This window comes from Camelus bactrianus, chromosome 24 (assembly GCF_048773025.1).
Source record: "Camelus bactrianus isolate YW-2024 breed Bactrian camel chromosome 24, ASM4877302v1, whole genome shotgun sequence".
Classification (NCBI taxonomy): domain Eukaryota; kingdom Metazoa; phylum Chordata; class Mammalia; order Artiodactyla; family Camelidae; genus Camelus; species Camelus bactrianus.
In genome coordinates, this window is record NC_133562.1 from 9,792,592 (window position 1) to 9,815,382 (window position 22,791).

At 38.9% G+C, this 22,791-nt stretch overlaps 1 protein-coding gene across 6 annotated transcripts in view; it reads right to left on the minus strand.

The window, feature by feature from the left end:
- Positions 1–22,791, minus strand: part of OSBPL1A (oxysterol binding protein like 1A) — a 155,232-nt gene that overhangs the window by 73,582 nt on the left and 58,859 nt on the right. For 4 of the 6 annotated variants that reach the window (XM_074352164.1, XM_045518863.2, XM_045518865.2 and 1 more), the window contains one exon: positions 19,228–19,334. In XM_074352164.1, coding sequence (XP_074208265.1) covers positions 19,228–19,334 — 107 coding nt within the window. Of the gene's footprint in view, positions 1–12,474; positions 12,978–19,227; positions 19,335–22,791 lie in introns of those variants that run through there. The other 2 variants (XM_045518868.2, XM_074352166.1) reach the window with 2 other exon arrangements.

Genomic DNA, 22,791 nt, shown 5'->3' on the forward strand with positions numbered 1-22,791 from the left:
TCTGCAAATAATTATGTTGAGAAGCCAAACTGCCTCCACCTGCACCAAAGTACAAACTCTATGATTCCAGTTATGTAAAATTCTAGAAAATGCTTACTAAGCACTAACTGGTGATAGAAAGCTGATCAACAGCTGCCTGTGAATGGGGGTAGAGGAAGGGTGGGAGGTACTACAAAAGGCAAGAATAAACATTTGGAAATACTAGAAGTATGTCTCAGCCCAAAAGTGACAACGGTTTCACAACATTAACACACAGCAATACTCACTAAATTACAATAAATTGCACATATTTAAAATGTATGTCAATTATACCTCAATAAAGCTGTAAAAAATGAGAATATTTCACAATAGTAAGTGCACAGTGAAAAGACCACTCCTTTACTGACAATCAGAGTTAAAGCAATACATTTCTTAATCTTTAATGTATTTTCAAAGAATATATATGACAAGGAAAAATGCCCAGTCTGAGACTACTGAAACCAAAGTAGGACATTAAACTGCAACGTAGACTGTTATTTGTGTGTTTGCCGATAAGAACAAACTAAGACCAACCAAAATCTCCAGCCAGTGGTTGCCGGGTTCTGGTGTTTATAATCTTCCCTATGCTTTACAGAAAACAGCTTTCTGCATACTCCTATGTGTCTGTCATATATCTCTCATAATTTTACAATTAGCAAAATCCCTTTAAATGTGTCTACTTAGCAAGTGATGTTTGCATCAAACTTCTGCATCAAATTTGCAAATCTGAAAAACCTGCACGACATTAAACACAGAACAACGCTTACAGGGTTCTCTCCACTAGTGCAGCGTGCTCGGCTCTCCCAGCAGTCTACTCAAGTAAGCCCATCTGAGGTTCTGCTAAGCACATTCCCGCCTCATCACGGCTGCAAAGCTTCTACCTAAAAATAGCCTACTCTTATATAATCACTCACCACAGATTTATATATCTTATGTATCCTTGAAATACATTTCTTTTTTCAGAGATATGCCACAGCAAGAGGTAAACAACCATTTTTAAAAGCAGAGAAGTTTAATCAAAATCTAAAGGAAACTTATTTTCAGAAGTTAGTCAAGGGCTCTGTAAGTCGATATAGTTCTCTAGATGAAAATAACTGGAAACAGTTATGTATACCAGAAGTAACACCTTACCGATTAATTTTTTAAATGAACTTTAGAGATTATTTGTCTACAATAAAATACACCCAAATAGTCACAAACGTATACCCCCTGCAACCAGCACCACTGTAAAGACACAGAACACTTCTCCTCCCTCCTTCCCCCAAACTCCTCTGTGCCCCGTTTACATTTCTCTCTCTCCCTGCTCTCCCCACCCCTAGCCTGGCAACCACTGCTCAGGTTTCTGGAACCATGCATTAGGTTTGTCTGCTCTTGAACTTCAAATAAATGGACTCATGTACAGCATACTCCTTTGTGTCTGTCTTCTTTCACTCGGTATAACGTTTTTCAGATTCACTCATGTTGCTGCAAAGGTATGAGCAGCTCTTTCCTTTCTACCACTGAGGACTATTCCCCTGCACAGCTACACCACCATTTCGAACTCTACTTTTTTTAATGTCGTCAGCTCTGCCTCTGGGAATATGTTTTTGTATACATGTTGAAGTTGAACACTGTTAAGTCCAGAAAGACAATTACTTTGCTTTTACAGAATTTTGATGTTTCACTGTTTCAACATGTGTTTTCAAGGTTCTCAAAGCAGGGGGGAAGGTGGGAAGAAAACTAGAATATACTGGAATCACAACTCAGTAGATTTTAACTCCATCTGAAGAAAACATATTAAATGTCTTAAAGCAGTGCTTCCCCAGTTTTGCAAATCCTGGCACACATAGAAAATGTCCTCTCGTGGCACATGGGAGGGACTAAGCACCTGGCACTTCCAAGGGTTGAAAAGATCATTTATCTCAAGCCCACTACTTGGAAAGCTTTGTTAAGTTGTATTTAAAGAACAGATATTCTTACCTGAATGACCTATATTTATTTCTACAAAACAAAAGTCTAAGGAGCAAATAAGACTATGTGTAAAACAAAATATTGATTAAGCAAGCAAAGCGGCTGGAAAATTCCCAAAGTCCTAAAACCATGAACACCGCTTCTAATTTTCCCTTCTTCAAGGACACCTTAATTTTTCTTCTGATTTTTTCAAAGGGTAAAAAAAGGGCCCATGACTGTGAGCTGGTGCCCAAGCGGCCCTTCCCAGCCCAGCGTGATGCACCTGGTAAGGAAGGGGAATGGGTGCTCCCACTGCATTCTGCCTGCAGCAAGTAGTCATCAGCACTTCCACCATGCCTGGCGTTCCAGGCTGCCAGCATCAGCAGGGGAGAGAACAGACAAAAACGCCTGCACGCCGAGGACTTACAGTCTACTCTGGGGAAAGAAAAAGGTAAAGTAGTGAAATACTTGGTGTGTTAGGTGGTGGGAAACACTAAAGACAAAAACAAAGCAGGGAAGGGGCCAGGGAGTCCCGGGAGCCAGGATGGCTGGAGGATCAAAAGAGAGGCAGGCAAGTGGCCAAGTGTTCCAGGCAGAGGAACAGCACCAGTCCTGAGGGGGGAAGGGGCTCAGGAGTCTGCAGCACAACAGGAGGCCACTGTCCTCAGAACAAAGCAAGAAGGGTGAGAGTGAAGCAAAGCAGAGGCCAGAGAGGCGGGCGGCATAGGGCTCCCTCAAGGGAGCAGACGGAGAGCCAGCTGAGCAGCCCTGCTCTGCACCCCAACCTCATTTCTGGAGGACACACTGCTAAGAAAAGACCTGAGGGGGACCAGTGAAGAGTGAGAAAAGAAAGGATCTATAAAGCTTAATATAGGAGTAACTGTTAAAGGAATTTGGAGACGGGTGGCCTGGGGAAAAGAAGAATTGACTAGTGGCTCCAAACAGCTGAAACATTGTCACAAGAGAAGAAACGTACTTTCTTGTGATTCTGCAGAGCACAGACCTGAAACCATGAAAGAAGAGAAGAGAAGAGAAGAGAGAAGAGAAGAGAAGAAAAAAGGAAAACCTTCGCCCTAATGTAAGTTTTAACTTTCTAGCATTTACAGCTTTCCTGCAGTGGCACCCGTGGCCGGAGAAGGTAGTTCACATATACTAGCAGCCGCAGAGGGAAGAGGAGGAGTAACGAACGCCCAGGTACGGCGACCGTGTGCCAGATGTCATGATAAATACGCCACTTCAGATAATCCTCCCCTAGTCCTGCGAGGCAGGTACTATTAATGATGAGGAAACTCAAGCTCACTGAGATGACATGCCCTGCCCAGGATGGCAGAACCAGTAAGTGACGGAACTCGTGCACAAGCCCAGGTCTGTCTGGCTCAGGCTGCAAGCCCGGGAGCGCTGGCACACCGCCTGTAAGTCCATCTATCACTGTGTTTACATGGCGTGTCGAAGGACCGCACAGGAAGTTGGAGAGAAGATTCTTGCAGATAGGGGAAAATCAGACAACTTCTCAGATCGCTTTTTATAATTTTGTGGTTATATTTCCCCAAGTTCCCATCTTATTTTTTAAATTCTCTTTTAACTTCAAGATTCACAGAAATTTTGCACTCCTACAAATGCCAAAGATCAAAACAAAAAATTTCATTATAGAATATGTTAAATTTTCTGTCTAACTCTAACACTCAGGATAATCATGCTCTGGTTTTGAGGAACACATACTTTACTATATTAGTTCCCACGAACGAGTGAAGGTAGGCTTGACCTTTCTTAAGTACAGCTGACCCTCGAATAACCCAAGGATTAATCCATGTGTAACTTATAGTTGGGCCTGCAAATCTGAGGTTCCTCCACATCTGTAGATTCAACCAACCATGGACCACATAGTTCTGCAGTATTTACTATTCAAAAATATCTATGTATAAGTGAACCTGTGCAATCCAAAAAGGGTCAACTGTGCAACAATTTCCTCATCTCAATTTTATACCTGTGGTGATTCAAACTTATCTTCCCTTTTCCTACGTCAACTCTGTAGACAAGATAAAATTCTTTCCAATTGAGCAATTATCTAAATACAACAGGAATCAACATTTTTCATCTCAAGGACAGAGAGATAAAAGTAGAATACAGATCTACGGACTTAAATCAAGACTCAAAACCATGGTAACCTCAAGAATCACCCCTGCTTTGTGCAACTGTTTTTCACTGACTGGAGGGAAAAGAGGAGACTGAGGAGAGCTGGGACAGTGCACCCTCTACCACACACACCCAAGCAACTTCTGAATGGTTTGAAAAATAAAAGGAAATCATTGCTCTGCAGGGCAATTATGAGCCAAGGTAAGAAGAGAGTGTCTGGCAACCCTGGGGTTAACCTTTGGATAGAAAACATGTTTAATTCTACTTACAAAGAACAATTTTCCAAACCTTATACCCAGTAGTATGGCTAATAAAAAAAAAAAACAGAAAAGAAAAAGTGTTGGTGAGGATGTAGAAATTAAAACCCTGTAATACTGTTGGTAGGAATGTAAACTGGTTCAGCCACTATGGAAAACAGTATGGTGAGTCAAAAAATTAAAAATAGAACTACCATATGATCCAGCAAGCCCACTTCTGGGTATACACCAAAAAGAATTGTAAGCATAGACACAAAGAGATATTTGTACACTCATTTGTACACACTCATTTTCATAGCAGCATTATTCACAATAGCCAAAAAGTAGAATCAACCCAAATGCGATACTGATGGATGTATAAACAGAATGTGGTATATATTCATACAATGCAATATTATTCAGTCTTAAAAAGGAAGAAAATTCTAATACATGCTGTAACACGGATGAACCTTGAAGGAATTATGCTGAGATAAGCCAGTCACAAAAAAGACAAATATTAAATAATTCCATTTATGTGAGATTCCTAGTGTAGTCGTACTCAGAAAGTAGAATCATGATCTTTAGGGGCTGGGAGGAGAGAGGAATGAAGAGCTATTGTTTAATGGGTACAGTTTCCATTGAGGAAGATGAAACGGGTTCTGGATGGATGGTGGCGATGGTTGCACAATATGAAGGCACCTAATGCCACTGAATTGTACACTTCTAAATGGTTAAAATGGTACATTTTATGCTATATGAAGTCTACCAAATATAAAAATTCTTAATTTTTTTCTTCAAATATAGTTTGGTCAGTCTGCTTTGCATTAATACACACAAAAAAGCTCCAACTGTAACATCTGTCACAGAGTTTAACTTGGGTCCTTGAAATGATCTATTACAAAGTCAATTAATATCAAAATGCATATATTCTTGATGTAAAATACAACCACATTATAAGTACAAATCTATTCCTAACATTGTAACAACTATTCACCTAGTACTTACTACTTGCAGAAAAATCCCCAAATTATAATCATTATACCTCAGTGCAGTCTGGGGCACAAACATACCCAACAAATTCACAAGAGAATGTAATCCAAGGACTTCCAGACTGGGAGGCTATGAAAACACAGAACAACTTCTGATACAGTATTAGGGTAGGACCTGAGTGACGGAGCTGGTACAACTCCATGTGTAACTTGTGGACGAGCCACACATCTAGCTCTGAATTCTCCTAAGGCCAAAACAAAAAGAGAAATACAATTACGCCCTTTTAATTGTCCACAAGGAAAAAAAATATATCAGTTCTTTAGGGAAAACAAACTCCCTCTCTGCCCACAGCTCTAATTTCTCATTCAGGGTAATATACACAAGATTAAGAGTATTTAGTGGCAAAATAATTAATAATGTCATTTAAGCTAAAATTTTTTGAAATGCCCCTCAACAGAAATGGAAGGCGTAATTCCAACTTAAAACTCAGTGAAGGACATTTTTCAGATAATCAGAAAAATACAGCTTGGGCTGTAGCATTCTGAGAGTCTAGTTTAATTTGGGGGTAAAATTTAGAATACCTAGAGAAATGAATGAATGTTATATATTCCAAAAATGTGACCAAGCAAAATTTTCACAAGAAGATGGACAGCGTTTCCCATTGAGAACCTTGAATACAGGTATTCTGTGTGAAATCTGAAGACACTGCAATATTCTTGGCCATCTGCTTATTTTTTCAGTTGGTATCCTTTTGTCAAATTGAGAAATTAGCTTATAAATGGCCACATCAGCTTTGAAACAAGATACACTGTCTTCTCTAATGGAATTTTCTTGACTCAGGCTGTGTGTGATACAGTGGGCTGCCCTTCAGCACTCAATCTGGAGGCAGATTCCGGGGTTTGGCCCGAACTGTTGCCCCCTCCTAACTACATAAACTGGGGGAGGTAGTGAACCCTCTCCTGGCCCTCCTCTCATCTGTACAGTGAAGGAGAAGAGGTCAGTTGTATCAATCACTTCACACTGTGCTGTGTGCAGGTGCTTCAGTGGACGGGATGAGGAGGGGCCTTTACTTTTACCTGCCTTGTATACGGGCATCTTCTGAGTTCCCGATAAAACCTTAAAAATCACCAGACCAGATGCTCTACAATCTAAGACAGATTCTGTGATTCTGTGATTTTAAACAACCAATCCACAATACAAAATAACAAAAATAGGTGAAGACAATATTCAAAATAAAATTTCTAAGAAATTTTACTAAGGAGAATTGTATTTCCAACCTTCATTTTTAATTCAGTTGTTTAGAACCCGGAACAACAAAATCTCCTTCATACCAACATTTTAAGTGAAGGGTGATTTCTCAAGTAACTCAAAAAGGCTCAGTGTCCTGAACATAGCAAATAAAAATAAAGGAACAGACGATACCACTGCAGCTCAGCATTCAGCTGCCGGAGGTAACAGCATGTCCACGTCTCCAGGCTGGGAGGTCACGGGCTCCCTCCCACCAGAGGACAGAGCCTCCCCGGAGCAACTCTAAACCGCTGAGCCAACTCCCGGGCTCCTGTCATCCCCACCATCACCTGCTGCCCCCTACCAGGTTTCTCTGATCCAACACTCCATGCTACAGACCACTTTGATGTCACTTCTCTGTCCTTGAGTTGAGCACAAAATCCTCTCCAGATTATTTTTCAAAAATAAAGCATGGGAAGACCACCTTAAGGAAAAGCCCATCAGTTTTACATATCTCATTTGAGTTTCACAGGAGTTCACGAAGGAGAGAAGGGGTCTGTGTTAACCATCCTGTTACACAGGAAGAACATGAGGCCCGGAGTCACACGGCAAGAAAAAAGTCACCAACGTCGAAACCCACATCTCAGGACTCCAAGCAAGAGCGGGCGGGTTCTCTCCATCTGTGCCACCTTCCCCATACTCTCCCTGACTCTGCCATCAGCTAGACTGTGTATGGAGTAATACAAATCACAAGGTATGTAATGTTAGCCTCTGAGCATCTAAAGAAAGTCAGACATAAGTTACCTGGTTTTTCCTCTTTGGTGCTGGAGCCAAGGTTCTAAGGAGAAGGAAAAAGCAGGAAGGACGATGTTGAGCAGATAATGAAAAAATCCTCCAGGTATGGACATGGGGATGGAGGCTCGAGAATAGAGAAGTAGGGAGATAGAAGAAAAAACTAGGGGAAGAGAGTAAGGGAAAATAATCATTCTTCTCCCACCATGCAAAGCATCAGGGATAGAAAAGAGGGAGTGAGGGGAAAAGTGAGCAGCAAGGTAGGGGAAAAAACCAAGAGAAACACAAGCAATGGGGGGAGGAGCATAGCTCAGTGGTAGAGCACATGTTTAGCATGCACGAGGTCCTGGGTTCAACACCCAGTACCTCCATTAAAAAAAAAAATACACATGGGAATCACAAGCAAAGAGAACAAGGAAATTTGGGCAAGAGAAAAAAAATCAGAAGTAGTCAAAACCTTCCAGAAGCTCTAGGCATCAGACACTAGGAGGGCAAGACTCTATACTACATACACTACCAGTCCTCAGTCTAGGAAATACGTTACTCAAGGCTATACAGTAATCAAAGTAATGGATAAAGCTAGCAGTGATACAGTCACCAAATTACAAAACACTAGAATTAAACATACAACTTGAAATCTGGAAAAGGACAAACTGAGCAAATTACCCACTTCTAGGAGACAGAATAATAAATGTACAGATACTAGGAAAAAAGATAAACTCAAAAAAATGTAATAGAGATAACTACAGAAATTAAAAGACAAAGAATAAAGAGATAAATGCTACAGAGTTCTTTGAAAAATAATCAAATAAACAATTTTAATGAGACCGATCTTAACAAAGGGAGCAAAATTCACTTGGAAATAGCCAAATAAATATTAGGGAATAGAAAATGGAAAAAAGATTAGACAATGTAATTACAGAATGAACATAAGTTAAACAGATAATAAAAGGATATTATGAATATTCTTGTAATAACAAATTTCAAAACTTGAATAGAAAGGATAAAATTCCTAAAAATATATAACTTGTCAAAACTGATCAAAAAAGAAATAGAAAACTAAAATAGTACTACAACCATTAAATACACCTAATTAGTGGTACCCAAAAAAAAGCTTACAAAGAAAAGGTGGTTTTATAAGAAACCTTCACTAAATTTTCAAAAAATTGACCACTTCAATTTTATACAACTCTTCCAAAAAACAGCTGAAAAAGAGAATACTCCCAAACTCATCATAAGTCTAGTGTAACCTTGATATTAAACCCTGAGGAGGACAGAACAAAAAAAGGAAATTAAAAGCCAATGTCAGTCACAAATAGATGCTAAAATCCAAAAGAAACCAAACTGAGAATATTAAAGCATATACATTATGACCAAATTAAGTTTATTCCAGGTACACAAGGATGGCTTATCGCCTGACAGAATCTAAAAATATAATTTGCCACCTTAACATTTTTTTAAACTTCATGATTCTCTTAATAAATGAAGGACATCTGATAAAATTCAACACCCTTTCATGATTTAAAAAAACTCAGAATGAAAGGGAACTTCATGTGATAAACAGTATGCACTAAATACCATTCTTAGCAGGGAGTCGTTAGAAGTTAGAAGCATGCTTTATAAAAACCAGGGATGAACATGGATACCCACTATCTCAGCTTCTATTCAGCAGTGCCCTGATGGCTCCAACCAGTACATTAGGAAGAAGGAAAATAAATAAGAGGTATGAGGATTGAAAGAAAAGAGCAAAACCGTAATTATTCACAGACTATCTACAGAGATTGAATTGCAGTCTACCTTCCTTATTTTCACTTTCTCCTCCCCACTTACTCCTCTGCTCAGTGCAGTCGGCTCCTGCCTGTCATGCTTCTAAAACTCATCAAAGACACCTGGCTACCAAGTCTAAGAGACACAAATCAGTTGTTGCCTCCATTTCCTGGACCGCTCACCTCTACTGGCCTGGATTCTGCCTGGCAGGCTGCTTTTCCTCAGTGCGTTCCACTGGCTCCCTTTCTTCCACTGTCCTTGAACGTAGCATTCAATCCTCTGATTCCAAGCGTGCCTTATTTCTCCCAGGTGATGGTATTTACTCCTTCAGCCTCCATCACCCTGTTTCATCAGGTGACTCCCAATACTAATGATTCCCAAGTTTTTATTGGCCCAGTAAGATGTCATCACGTCCAAAGGTGAACTCACCCTTCTCTCTCCTCCTATCTTTAGTCACATTCTATCCAGTGACTTGTGCCATGAATCTGGGGCCATCTAACTCCACCTGCTCCATTCCTCATATGCAATCTATGATCAGCTTCTACTTGTGCTGTTTATGTTCTGCCTGTATCTCTCTTTCCTCTTCCACAGCAACTAGGTTCAGTCTTTATCTCTCTCTTGAATTCCTGCACATGGTCATCCTGCTTTCAGGCCTGCCCTTTAATCCTTCTCATAAGGAACAAATCTGATTAAATCTCTTCCCTGATTAAGATCTTTCAGTGATTCTAACTGCCTAAAATAATTCCAACTCCTAAGGCATATTTTACAAAGTCTTTCAAGAAGACTCTGCTTTTATTCATCTAGTCTTGACTTTCTCTTTCCTTGCCCCACTCTGTTCCAGGCTTAATGAACTTTTTGCTCAAATTCATCCCTTTCTCATCCCTTTGGAAATGTTGTGCTCTGTTAGAACCTGGCTCTTGCAGTCATCTCTAAGATTTATGAAGACAGACTGGTACAGCAGTACTGAACAAGATAAACATTCTGTGAATACTTACTGAATTAAGGGGAAAATTGTACATAAAGTAATATAAAATATCAAACCTATGGCTGGCCATTATAAAAATGTATAGGGGTTACATCCTTAATACACTGAAGTTAAAATGAGAGGAAAATTATGTCTGCCTATAGCTTATTCAAAATTCTTTAGAGTAGAATTCAGCGACTGTACTTGGATGCTCGGAACACAGCAGGGAACGAGACAAACACAACTGCGTGCAGGTGACAGTCTTGTCACTACTGTGAGATACAGAAACTTATCAGGATAGATCTTGGGTCATACCAAGCATCACAAAGCTAGTAACATATTCTCAAACACACGTTTCATGTTACTAATTAAAACCTTATGTATTTTTGTTCATAAACTTCATAAAAGTTATCAAAATGAAAACCAGCTTCATTTTACATAACTTTATGTTTATTTAACTTATTTCCCAGGTGCTTCCAAAATTAATTTGTAGCAGTAAATTTCTGGATAATATATACAAGCTAAAAATTTAGGAATAATGTGGACTAAGTAAAAATTCTAAATTCGTACTTTCTAAAGGAATTAAAAGTTTTCTTATAATCTTCATAGAGCTGATAAATACAATAATTATGCAATCATAAATCATACCTTTTTAAGAGAATGTAAATAGTAAACTCAAAAACTGTACACAATGGGGGGAGGGTACAGCTCAGTGGTAGAGCACATGCTTAGCAAGCATGAGGTCCTGGGTTCAATCCCCAGTACTGCCATTAAATAGATAAATAAACCTAATTACCTCCCCACCCCAAACATTGTATGCAATAAAAAGCAACAAAATGTACAGAGCTTAAAGTATGGTGTTGCATAATTACTTTATGAATCATTTATTGTAAATTTATGTTTAAAATGTGCTTGGACTAGTGGGGAGAGTATAGCTCAGTGGTAGAGCGCATGCTTAGCATGCACAAGGTCCTGGGTTTGATCCTCAGTACCTCCACTAAAAAATAAACTTAATTATCTCTGCCCACCAGAAAAAAAAAAAAAAAAAGCTTAAAAAATAATTTATAAAATGTGCTTGGACTATATTTATATACTAGCTTGAGCACCAGTAGATGCATTTGCTTTTAATCTGGGAACCCTAATAAGCTTTTTAATTTTAATTTCCCCCCATTCTGCATAGCGCACAACTAAGGGAAGGGAGATTATGCGGGTCACTTTCATCATCAATGAAATCCCCTAAAATTAACCTTTAAAGAGCATCTAAAGAAGACTAGAGTCCTGCAGTTATATTCACAATGATGCAAATCTCTTGAGGTCCCCAATCTAGTAAAAGTAGTCCTGGGACAAAGGCTGAAACAGCTCTCTGGTCTTCACATTCAAGTTAAATGCCTACTCAATGGAAGCTGAGATAACTTGCCGAAGTCATCAATCCTCAGGGTGGAAATCAAACATTATTTGGACCAGAGATTAATTTTAGTGTGTCCTCAAACTGAAAAGAAAATTTATATTTAGATCTCCACATTCTAGCCTACACATTACTCCACCAACACGCATTTTAAGCATTTTTCTCTTTTGCAAGATTCCTGCTAAGCAATGCAATGTCTTCTAAATCAAATGCCTTCATTCTGTCTTTGAACCTAATTGAAATTAAGAAACTTTTAGTAGCTTTAATAACTCCCAAAAGCTGTAGAAGCCCTTCCCCACCCTCCTACCCAAATCCTTAATACTACCCTCCCTCCAAATCCAGAAAAAAAAAATCTGCACAACAGAAAACACAAAACAACTAGCCACATGCCATGAATGCTGGGGAACGTGATTCTCCACTGGTTTAGGCTACAAAGAAAGGCTATGAGTAATCAAAAATCTCTAATCAAAACAAAGTTAAAAGCCACCTCCCCAATCCCCAACCCCGATATAATTTCCCTTTCTCTTCTCAATCAACTCAAGCATTTCTCCTTGGGTTTTGTTTTGTTGCTGTAGTTTTTAATTTTAGAGGCCTCTGAACAGCGGATGGTAAGTTCATCTCAATGTCAGCCAGGGCAAAGACATGCAAAAAATCACTAACTTGGAAGGTTATTTAGGACAACAATGTCTTTCACTGCCTTACTCCTCCCACTCCGGCCCTATTTGACCTACTACCAATATGCAGCCGAAAAAACTATCCGTCCACGGGCTTCCCCCCAGCGGCTCTTCCTGCAGGAACCCCGATGCACACACAGCGGGCCGGGCAGGCAGGGTCTCCCGGCTTCGCGCACCCCTCCACCGCTGCACTCCGCTCCGCACACTCGCGTTCAACTATTCTTACATCTACTACGTCCCTAGAGCTCGCCGGCCGCCCTCCCCCTTCCTTCCCAGGCGTCCTCGGTCGTCCCCGAGGCTGACCCGGCAGAGCCCCCGCGCGGGCACTCGCCCACCCACCTGGGCCGGGGCCGGGGCCGGGGCTCCCTGCCTGCGCGCTCCACCCGGCGCTCCTCGCGGCTCCACACGAATGCGCTCGGCCTGTTCCTCCGCCTCCCCTCCAGCGCAGCGGGGAGGTGCGACCCAGGGCGGCACAGCAAGGTCTCCCGAAGTCACCTTTGCGCAGCCTGCCCCCGGCTCCCGCCGAGGTCGAGCAGAGGCGCGGCCCAGGACTCCCGCGCCGCGCCCGGGGCCGCCAGAGGTCCGCGCTGGCCCCTCGGCCCGCACCGCCGCCCTCCCGGGCTCGCTGCCGGCAAATGGCCTGCAGCGGGCGGCTCCGCGGCTGCCGGCGGCGTCCGTCCTCCTCCCCGCCCCCTCCCCCGCCCGCGGCGCCCGCTCGGAGGCGCAGGTAGGGACCTGCGGGGGGGGGGGGGGCAGCAGGCCGGGGTTTTCGGGGCAGGCGGGCGGACAGGCACTGCTACTCGCGCCCTGCCAGCACCCCGCCGAGGCTCCGGCCCGGTCCTGGAGCGGGCGCCGCGCTCCACCCCGTCCTGGAGACGCGGCCCTGGCAACTTTTAAATGGCCAGCCCGCCCCTCGGGAAAAGCAAAGGGATCCTCTCTTCTGGAGCCTTCCCCCTCGAAAGTAACTGACGCTCAGGCTTACACTGAAGAGTTAACGTTTCCGATTCCACGACAAAGACTGAGCTAATCTTCATCTATTTATTTTTTATACACTTCCTTTATTTTTTATAGGCTTCCATTTGAGCAATAAGGACAACAGTATGAATCTGAATCCTAATGTGAAACTTACTCATATGAAATAGGTGGTTTCCTATTCTGGCCAGGCTTAAAGGGTACACAGAAGCTCAAAAGGACAGGTAAATCCAGCACATCAATACTATACTTAAGTGGGATGTTCAGGCTAATTAAAGTTCTGGTTAACTATGAGGCTCTGGTGAGGAAAAAACAACAAACCTGTTTATTCCAACAATAGTTTTTAGCCTAAGGCGTGTAAACCTGTCCTTGACTTTGGGAAGCAGAGTAAAACTGAACAGAATTGAGTATCTCTTTGGCAAGGTCCTCGGGGACTTTCAGTTCACCCTTCAAGCAGTGGTGGCTGTATTTGCACTTACAGACATAAAATGTGCAAAAGATAAGATGGGGCTATATTCGAAAAAGTTGGAATTAATGTCTTGAGGTTTCATAAGGTCTTCGAAAAGTCAGTTTATTTTCTATTTAATTCTAAATTGGTGACTAAATATTACTATATTTTGAAAAGTCACATTTGGCACTAAAGAGAACTTGCTATAGACTCTTTCTCCCTGGGCCCTAAAAATTAGAGAATGAATTCAGTTTAGAAAAGGAGTACTACACAGCAAAACAAAACAATGAACAACAAAGGCTACTTTGTTTCAGAAGGCAACTTACAAAGGCAATTTACAGAGCACCTAAAATGTGCCAGGCGCCTTAGGGAAGAACGTCACATAAAATAATTCATGTGTATTCTCATTTTCAGATTTGGAAATGGCACTCTCAAACATGTATTAATTTGCTCCAGGCTGAGATAGCAGAGTTAGGTCCTGCTTGGTCTGACCCAAAAGCTTGTGTTCTCTCCTTGGTACATTCTTCATTCATTTATTCAAGCACTTATTAACTGTCTAGTACATGCCAAGCACTATGCTAGACACAGATGCTACAAAAATACGATACTTAAGGAGCTTCGGTTAAGTAAATACATAATCAGATAAGTAAATACATAATGATACAATGTCAGAAGCACTACACCACCAAGGAACTTCTAGAACAGGAGTAGGGACATCTAACTCAGTTTTGAAGGGTGGAACCTGGGACTGGGAAATGGCAGCAATCATCTATCCAACAGAGCAATCCTGAGAACTTTAACAGAGTGGCAATGAGGAATCTGTGGTGCTGGGCTTGAGGAAAGGGAGTGAAGGAAGACAGAAAACTGAGATGCAGGAAGTAAAAAGGACAGGACTTGCCTAAGGGTGGGGATGAGGAGGAAGAAAGAACCAGAGACAGCTCTCATGTTTCCAGCTTGAATTACTGAACAGGTGTTAATTTTACCTTTGACTTGAATCGATAACTCAGTTTTAGGCATATTGGTCTTGAAATGCCTCTGATATATCCATATGTAAATGTCCAAAAGGCAACTGGATATACTGGTTCATAGCTCAGGAGAAATCCAAGGTGGAGATACCTGAATCATCATGGATTTCTGCTTGAAGGAGTGGGTGAGATCATCCGGGAAGAATGCTGAGCGGGAAGCCACCCACGGAAACTTAGGGATACTAAGATGCAAAGCACAGGCAAAAGAAAGGATGCTTTAGAAGAAGACTGAGGAGGAGTTGCTATAAAGGAAAGAGAAGCCACATACAGTAAGCACCATGGAAATCAGAGAAGCATTCCAAAAAGCAAGCAGTAGTCAACTGCCAGATCCTTCAAAGGACAAGTGAGATAGTTGAAAGGTATTCTCTGACTTGGCGACAAAGAGATATTGACAAGAGTGGTTTCCAGCAGACCAGGTGAGGAATGAAGTAGAAACAGAAGGTATCAGACTTTCAAAAGTGGAATTGGAAAGGGATGTAGGGAGATAGAGAAGCTATAAGGGAGTAGAGAACTTCAAAGAGAGTAGGTGTTTTTGAAGCAAGATAGGAGACAGAAGATAAAAACTGGAATGAGGGAGTGGTAGGGAGTTGGTAGCATATGCAATGATTGCCTACTGTTTAACAAAGAATTTTGCTCAGAGAAGAGACAGAGAAAGGTGAAGGCCTGAAAGATACAAACATTATAAATGAAAGAGATAAGGATTAAAGGACTCTGAATAGCACAGGAAGCTAAATGAATATCAGAACCATGGAGTTATGAGCCCGCATGAGGGTATGAATTCTCTCCAAAGGCTTTAGCATCTGGTCTAGAGTAGCAGTACCTTTGGTTGGTTCCAGCTGATTGTCTGAATTGTTTCACCACACCACGAACTTGGCATCACTGTCATCCCAACCATACATCTGGGTTACACCTCTTTGAGTTTAACGTGAACATATAAAATATTTTGTAAGTGAGCTTACACTAAAAACTGGTTTGACTAATGTAAAAGGGAGCTCAGGAATACACAGAAGCAGCCGGGGACCAATGACGACTTCTGAGTTAACACTGTAACCACTTCTGATACCACCTTTTGGTGAGGAAAACTACAGAAACAATAATTCATGAAATCAGTTTTTAGCCTTTTGAATGAAACTCTCAAAGAAGATTAAAGAAAAATCACAGCCTTCACATTCCGTTTCCTGAGTATATCACTTTAAAAACACCTAGTAAGGTTCCCTTTAGTAAATCAGTCACATGTTTTACAGCTAATTTCATATACTGCAGTTTTTTTCCCTGACAACATAAGCAGTGAGCTTTACTTCAAGTAAAAAATGCCTACATAAGGCCTCATTTATGTAGACGTCATGTGGATACCTTGAGGACACAGGCCGTATCAGAGCACCCCTAAGAAGCAGAGCACCCATGTACCGCAGAACCAGAAGGCCCCAGGTTCGGGCATGAAGGCCTGTACTCATCATCAGCCTCTAAGTTTCTTGCCCAGGGCCAGTTTACTCTTAACTCTGGACATCAAGTTTGGTGACTGGTTTTCTTTTTAACAAACAGGAAATCAGAAAAAGTAAATCAGAAGGAGTCAGTGTATCACTGCTAGAGACAGGCACCAAGCTGAGCTAAAACTCAAGAAAGAAAAAAAATTTTTTTAAACCCATAAAGAGCAAAAAGGAATTCAAGAAGCATTAGAGGACTGGGCCATTTAATTAAAACACAGGGTCCTGTCAACATTATCCCCAGAAGGCATCTTTGTCTTAAGGCACAGAGTAATTATGAACATACAAAAGGACAATCATGAGGCACCCAGAAAAGATGTATTCACTGGGAAAATTTTAATTTAAGAAGGAAATGTGTAACATTTAGAGTAACTGTCCTCAAAAAAGATTAGACTAAAAAGAGTTTGGCTGCTTTGGGGGCTGGGGTCCCTATTTCGTGCTAGGTACTATACAAAGTGTTTTACCAATTTGATCTCATTTATTCCTCAAAACACTCACTTTTGGTTGGTCACCACTTTAAAAGGGAGACTGCACTTTAAAACTGAAGTGAAGACAGATTAAACAGCAGAGCCAGGAATTGGACCCAGGTCTATGTGAGTTCAAAGCTCATCACTGCTCTTTTAATAAAATTTCCAGATAACGGAAATATAGTTTATGATGCCAGATAAATAAGGAATTATAGTGCATAATTATTCCTCTCTGACCTCTATTAAGTTATTAAATTCTTATGTTATCATTCTTAGCCATTTGATAAGACCAATGTCAACGACGCCATTTATCTTTCAAATATTTTTTAGGCCTTCTCATTGTCTATAACCATTCTTCTCATAAGGACATTCATGGATTTCTACTAAGGGCCCCACAGAGTTGATATTTCATAGAATTACTGAAAAGAAGTTCTGAAGACACTCTAAATGTTTGATGCAATAAATGTCATTTACTAAATGAATACTTTGTGCCCTTGTGATATGCTAATATGCTCTATATACAGATTATTCATCCATATACATCTGATCTCCACACTCAACATTGAGGTGTTTATATATTTTCATTTTACAGTTTATATATTTTCATTTAACCAAGGTCCCACAATTGGTTAGGGAAAGACTGAGATTTAAGAGGTCCATTAGACTTTCAGACCAGTGCTCTTAAGGACTTTCTACATGGTTTCTTACTTGAAAGATGAAGATATCAAAGTTCAGAGAACTTAAGTCGCCCATCATCACTTAAACAGTAATATGGGTAATAAGGATGGAAACACAACGTAACCATTCTGCAAACAGTCAAATATTTTCTTTAGACAACACTATCTCCTCCCAAAACAAGATAAAACCAATGTTAAAGACACAGAAGCTCCAAGATAACAACAGAGAAAAGAAGAGGGGTCACAAGTGTTAGCATTCCACGATACCAACTGCTGACTTACACTCAGGGCTTACTGCGCATCAGGAACTACCCTAAGCATTTTGCTTACAATTATTTAATCCTCAAGACAAATTTAAAAGGCTTAAAGAGGTTAATTAGACTAAACTTAAGGCTAATATTCTTGCACATTTAAATTTTCACATAGAGATGATTACCTAGACTATTTTTTTTAATAGGTTAAAAATTAGGATACGTTGGCTTCTTCAGAAATTACATTACTTGTAATCTAGTGTTCACCTTAAAACTATACATCTCTAGAAATAAAGTGCTATCAGTACATTCATCAGGTACCACATAAGAGACGTGAATGTAGTTTTAGAATGTTGTAAATATTACCTGGATCTCATCACATCATAATTTGCTCTGTTCTGCAATGCTACCATCCTATTTGGATTTATTTAGGTCGCTAAATCATTCCTCATTTAAATAAGCTAGAATATGAAATTTGCAAACCACCAAAAATATAAATGCTGAGAAGGGATGTTTTCAACTACTATTAAGGGACTCAAACATTTAAAATGTTGAATGAATAATTATGTTTTCCTGTGGTATTTAATAGAATTCTGCTGAAAGACTTTCTGTAAGTTTGTTTGAAATGAATTCAGATTATTGTTACGTATTTTTCTTATTCTCCAAATAAATAATTATGGAATTTATGGCATACATAATAAACACAACATTTTAAAATTTTCCATATGAATTCACAAGACTTCTATTTTAATCATAGGAAAATACATATAAGAGAAACACACATAAAAGCATTTTCATCTATTTTGTTTTACCAAAACTTAATCCCTAACCAGAAGGCACAAATCAATTGTAATGAGAATAAGAAATTCAGTGTCTTAATCTAAAACGTTGACAATTAAACATACATGTAGGCATTAAAATGGAAAAGCCTATTGCTACCTGGTTTGCATGAAAATGGGAGAAAACACAAAAAAGAAAAATCCTAGTCCAAGAAGCTGAAACACATCTTTACAACTTTTCAGTCCCTGGAGAAAGAGTTACTAATGGATAAGCACACCACTTTCACTCAGATTTGAATATAGCAAAGGGCAAATTTTTGAATGGGAGAGAGCAAGCTGCAAAGAGCACAAAAAATATTTAATCCATTGAGCTCAGTTCATGTAAGTTAAGTATGACAGCAATCTATTTTCCAAATAAAAGCATGTATTCTTCATATAGAGACCTCTGGGTTCTAGAACATTTTCTTATTCCCTTTATTGAAATGTCGTAAACAACCCTGAGTACAACTTTAAATATACTTGTTGAATACGGGTACATAAACAAATTAGATGATATGATCAGAACTTATTTCAGAATCATCCTGCTTAAATCAAGAATAAAATAAGTTCTTAAACAACAAGGACCTACTGTAGAGCACAGGGAACTATATTCACTTACTTGTAATGAGCTGCAATGGAAAAGAATCTGAAAAAATATGTGTGTGTGTGTGTGTGTGTGTGTGTGTGTGTGTGTGTATAACTGAATCACTTCACTGTACACCTGAAACTAACACTGTAAATCTACTATACTTTGATAAAAAAAATAAGAAAATAAATAAATAAATATGTTCTAAATTTGGTGGAAAATTAAGCTTTTGTTTCCTTTATTAACTCTATTTTCTCCTACCTTTGGACAATTTGAAAGCAATGATGTGCTGGATGATTAAGTATTATTTATTTCAAATAACTGAAAAACAATCATTTAAAAAATTGAATTCCAAACTACCTACCCCTTCTTGTTTAGTGAAGAGATTAAGGCAATCACTCAAAGCTACACAAGTTTCTCTAGAAGCTTCAGAGACAACTTCAACCTTCTGAAGAAATGGTGGAAGCATTTCTATAAATAAAAAAAATAAATAAAATGAGCGGATTTTAAGTAATCTTAAACGAAGAGCATAAACATATTTTTACGTTTACTAATATCATGTTTTCTTCTAGCTGCCTTAAGAAAGCATACAGTACCTTCCTTGGGCATCATTATTAAGCATCTATTGTATGCAGGGCACATAAATTAGTACATAAAAAGGACAAAGCCTTGACCTAGAAAAGGCTACATCCTAAAGAGCCAGGACTAAAAAGAAAAGGTTTACAGGAATAAGTAACAAAATGTTTAAGGAAAACAGCTGTCAAGAAGGACTGATATCACTACTTAAAAAATATTAACATTTCCTTCCATGATATATTCTATACTAGATAAATAATTTTATTCAAAGGCAAAGTGCTAAAAAGAGAAAACAATAACTAGCTGACATGATGGCCAACGTACCTGAAGGCGGCATTAACTCAACTTTCTCTGCTTCTTGTTTGGATAAATGTTTGGCATAAATAGGTCTCTCAGTCACAAAAATATGTCCCTGTTGAGGTCTAGTGTCTTTCAATGTACGTTTAAGTTAGGAAAATAAATGATACTATCAGTATCTTCCATGGACCCCTAAAGTAAATCTTAATCCACTTTATTAAAAAAAAAAAAAAGTAACAATGTTGGCAAGAGAAAGCTGCAAAATGCACACACATCACTTAAAAAATCAAGTGAAATCAAGTAAAAGGTCACGTCCCGTCCAGATTAATGTGAGAAAAATGTACTTAGTTGAAATAATTTGTGATTTTATTGATTATACATTAGGATCCTTTAAATTGGTCCCTTCCATCAAATAAAAATCAGTAACATTAAGCTTTTTATGAAAAAAACAAACGGAGAATGACAATCAAATCTGTAGCTTCCTCTGTATTTTAAATAATCTTGATTTACTTAAACACTGTTCTTAAAACATAATAAACAAGGTCAATAAGCAAGAGGAATCAAATAAATCCAAATGTCAGTAATTTGTAATTATTAGGCCCTAAAACAGTGGGTCCCACCAAAAAACAAAAATTTTCAAACGGGAAAGAAAAAGAATAAAGTCTACAGAGAACATATGACAAATTATCTAGCCATTATTTCTATATGATAAAATTGTGTTATGCTGCTGTTCTTTTTTAAATTTTCCAAATTTTTTATTTGAATGTGATTTATTTTAGCAAAGACATGTCCTTTTCTTGGAAAACTTCATTTCTCAAAACTCATAAGGCAAAAGTGGGCAACAAAAGGAAAAGTTCAGAGTAAACGAATGTATGAACAATCTTTCATTAATATCTGGATATAAAGAACAAATGACATTTTCTCATATTTTTCATCTTAGGGAATACAGTTTCCCAGTGTTAGCGATCCTTAATAACACCCAAATAATTGAAAGCTATAATATTCTAAAATAAACTTGACTTCATTTTTTCTTTTTGAATCTTTGTTACACATTGTGAGGATTTATTCTGTACTTAGTTGCTAAATAGCAAAAGAGAGTACCATATGCTGGATGCCATATGACTTAAACAGTACCTCAGCAGATGCCTTACACAGAGCTGCAGCCCGGGGACCGCAAGGAGATGCACAAGAAAAAACAGACACAGCCGCTGCCTTCCATCGACTATTGGGGTAATCTAGTCCTTTTACACTTTCATAGCACAGAGGATAGGAGATGGAAGCACAGTCATTCATGGATGTGTTTCTTTTATTAAATGCCATCACATGCTAAACCATCTCCAATTCTGTCTCTGTTTTAGATGTTTCACACTTAAGATACTTGTTGATGAGCATAAATATTAAATGGCAAAATAAATTTTTAGGAGCACAAGTTTTTAAAACAAAACTGATGCTGCAAGCTTTCCAAAGATATTCCAAGAAATACATGTTAAGACAAATTGTTATAAGAATCCATTACTAAGAGAGTGTCAAATTATTCTGTTCAAAACAGAATCAAAAGTTACCTAACTTCTCAGATAATCCAGTGTTCAAACAAGATTTTGGAATGAATATTAACTTGCACAATGGGATGGTGTAAGAATTACGGACTTTGGCAGATACTCTGGTGCAGTGCAGCTGATCAGGGCCAGTCAGTTCACACCGGCATGTTTCTTATACAGTGACGTCTACATACAGTTACATAAAAAGAAAACTGCTAAGCTTCTAGAAAAGTTATCACCTGGGAATCACTGTAAATATGTTTTACCAATTAATACTTAGAGGCTACGCTGTAATAAATAAATGCAAAAAGAATCAGGCACTAAATTTTGAAGAAAAAAGTTATTTTTTGTACTAAAAATATTGTTGAGCTCAGGAAAGATGCTGGAAGATATGTGAAAAGCTTAACTTTAGAGACATGTATAAAAAGCTCACAATCTGTCGTTTTCATGATAAACACTGTAAAATTTTTAATTGGGTAAGTTTTAAACCTAGTGGGGAAGTACTTGTTTCTTGTTAACAAACTAAACCCTAATACAGAAAACCTCCATTGTGCTAATACAGAAACAGTCCATACTCCTTAGACTAACAGTTTAAGTCGTTTCATAAACAGTTTCAGTCAGACTGTTTTCCTGGAAATATTTGTTTTCCTAGAAATATTATTCTAGTTTACTGCTCTGAAGCCTTTGTTAAAGAAGTTCCCTCTTCCATGAATACTGGAAATCATAATTATTCATATTCAGAAGTTTCCCCATTTAACCAAAACATTCTTCCCCTCCAAGGCCAAGTTCAAATGCCATCCTCCCCAAGAAGCCTGCCTTAATCATCACTGTGGGATGTGACCTCTCCTATTGGACTCCAAAAGCAGCCACGTCCCCTGTAACAGAGAACATGATCACTGAACGTGTGCTGAACCTCTGCTGTCTTCCATCAACTCCAATCCTCCTTACCCCCCAAATGCCCTGCACTGAACTTTGTACAAAGACTCAAATATTAAAAGAATAAAGAAAATATTTGATACCATTGGCTTGCATAAAAAATCCACGTGGTTTTGGATTATTTAATTTCACGTCAAAAGAATTATTGTATTTTAGTTTTAAAAGATTACATTTTCATTTCTATTACTACAGGTTGGCTAGTTACAGTAGATTGATAAGATCATTTAAAACTGTTTTCTTATTTGAGGCACAAGAAAATATATTTTGCCTGTTTTTCAACATATACTCAAATATTTCTATCACTGGGGAAAAATATTTAAAAGAAAAAAACTGGATGAATGGCATTTTGTTTCCTTATCCAAGTCCTTCTGGGAACAGTGCTGCCTTAAATTTTTTTTTTTTCTTTTTAAAGTAAACACAAACAGTGGAGAGAATAAACCTTCCCCCAAACTAATGATAAAGCTGAAGGTCAGAGGAAATAAAAAATCTTCAAAATAAGACAATTTCTCTTTTGTGATTAAAAAAAAGTGCAATGCATCTGACTATGTAATTGAGAGACACGACTAACCTGCATGAGAAGA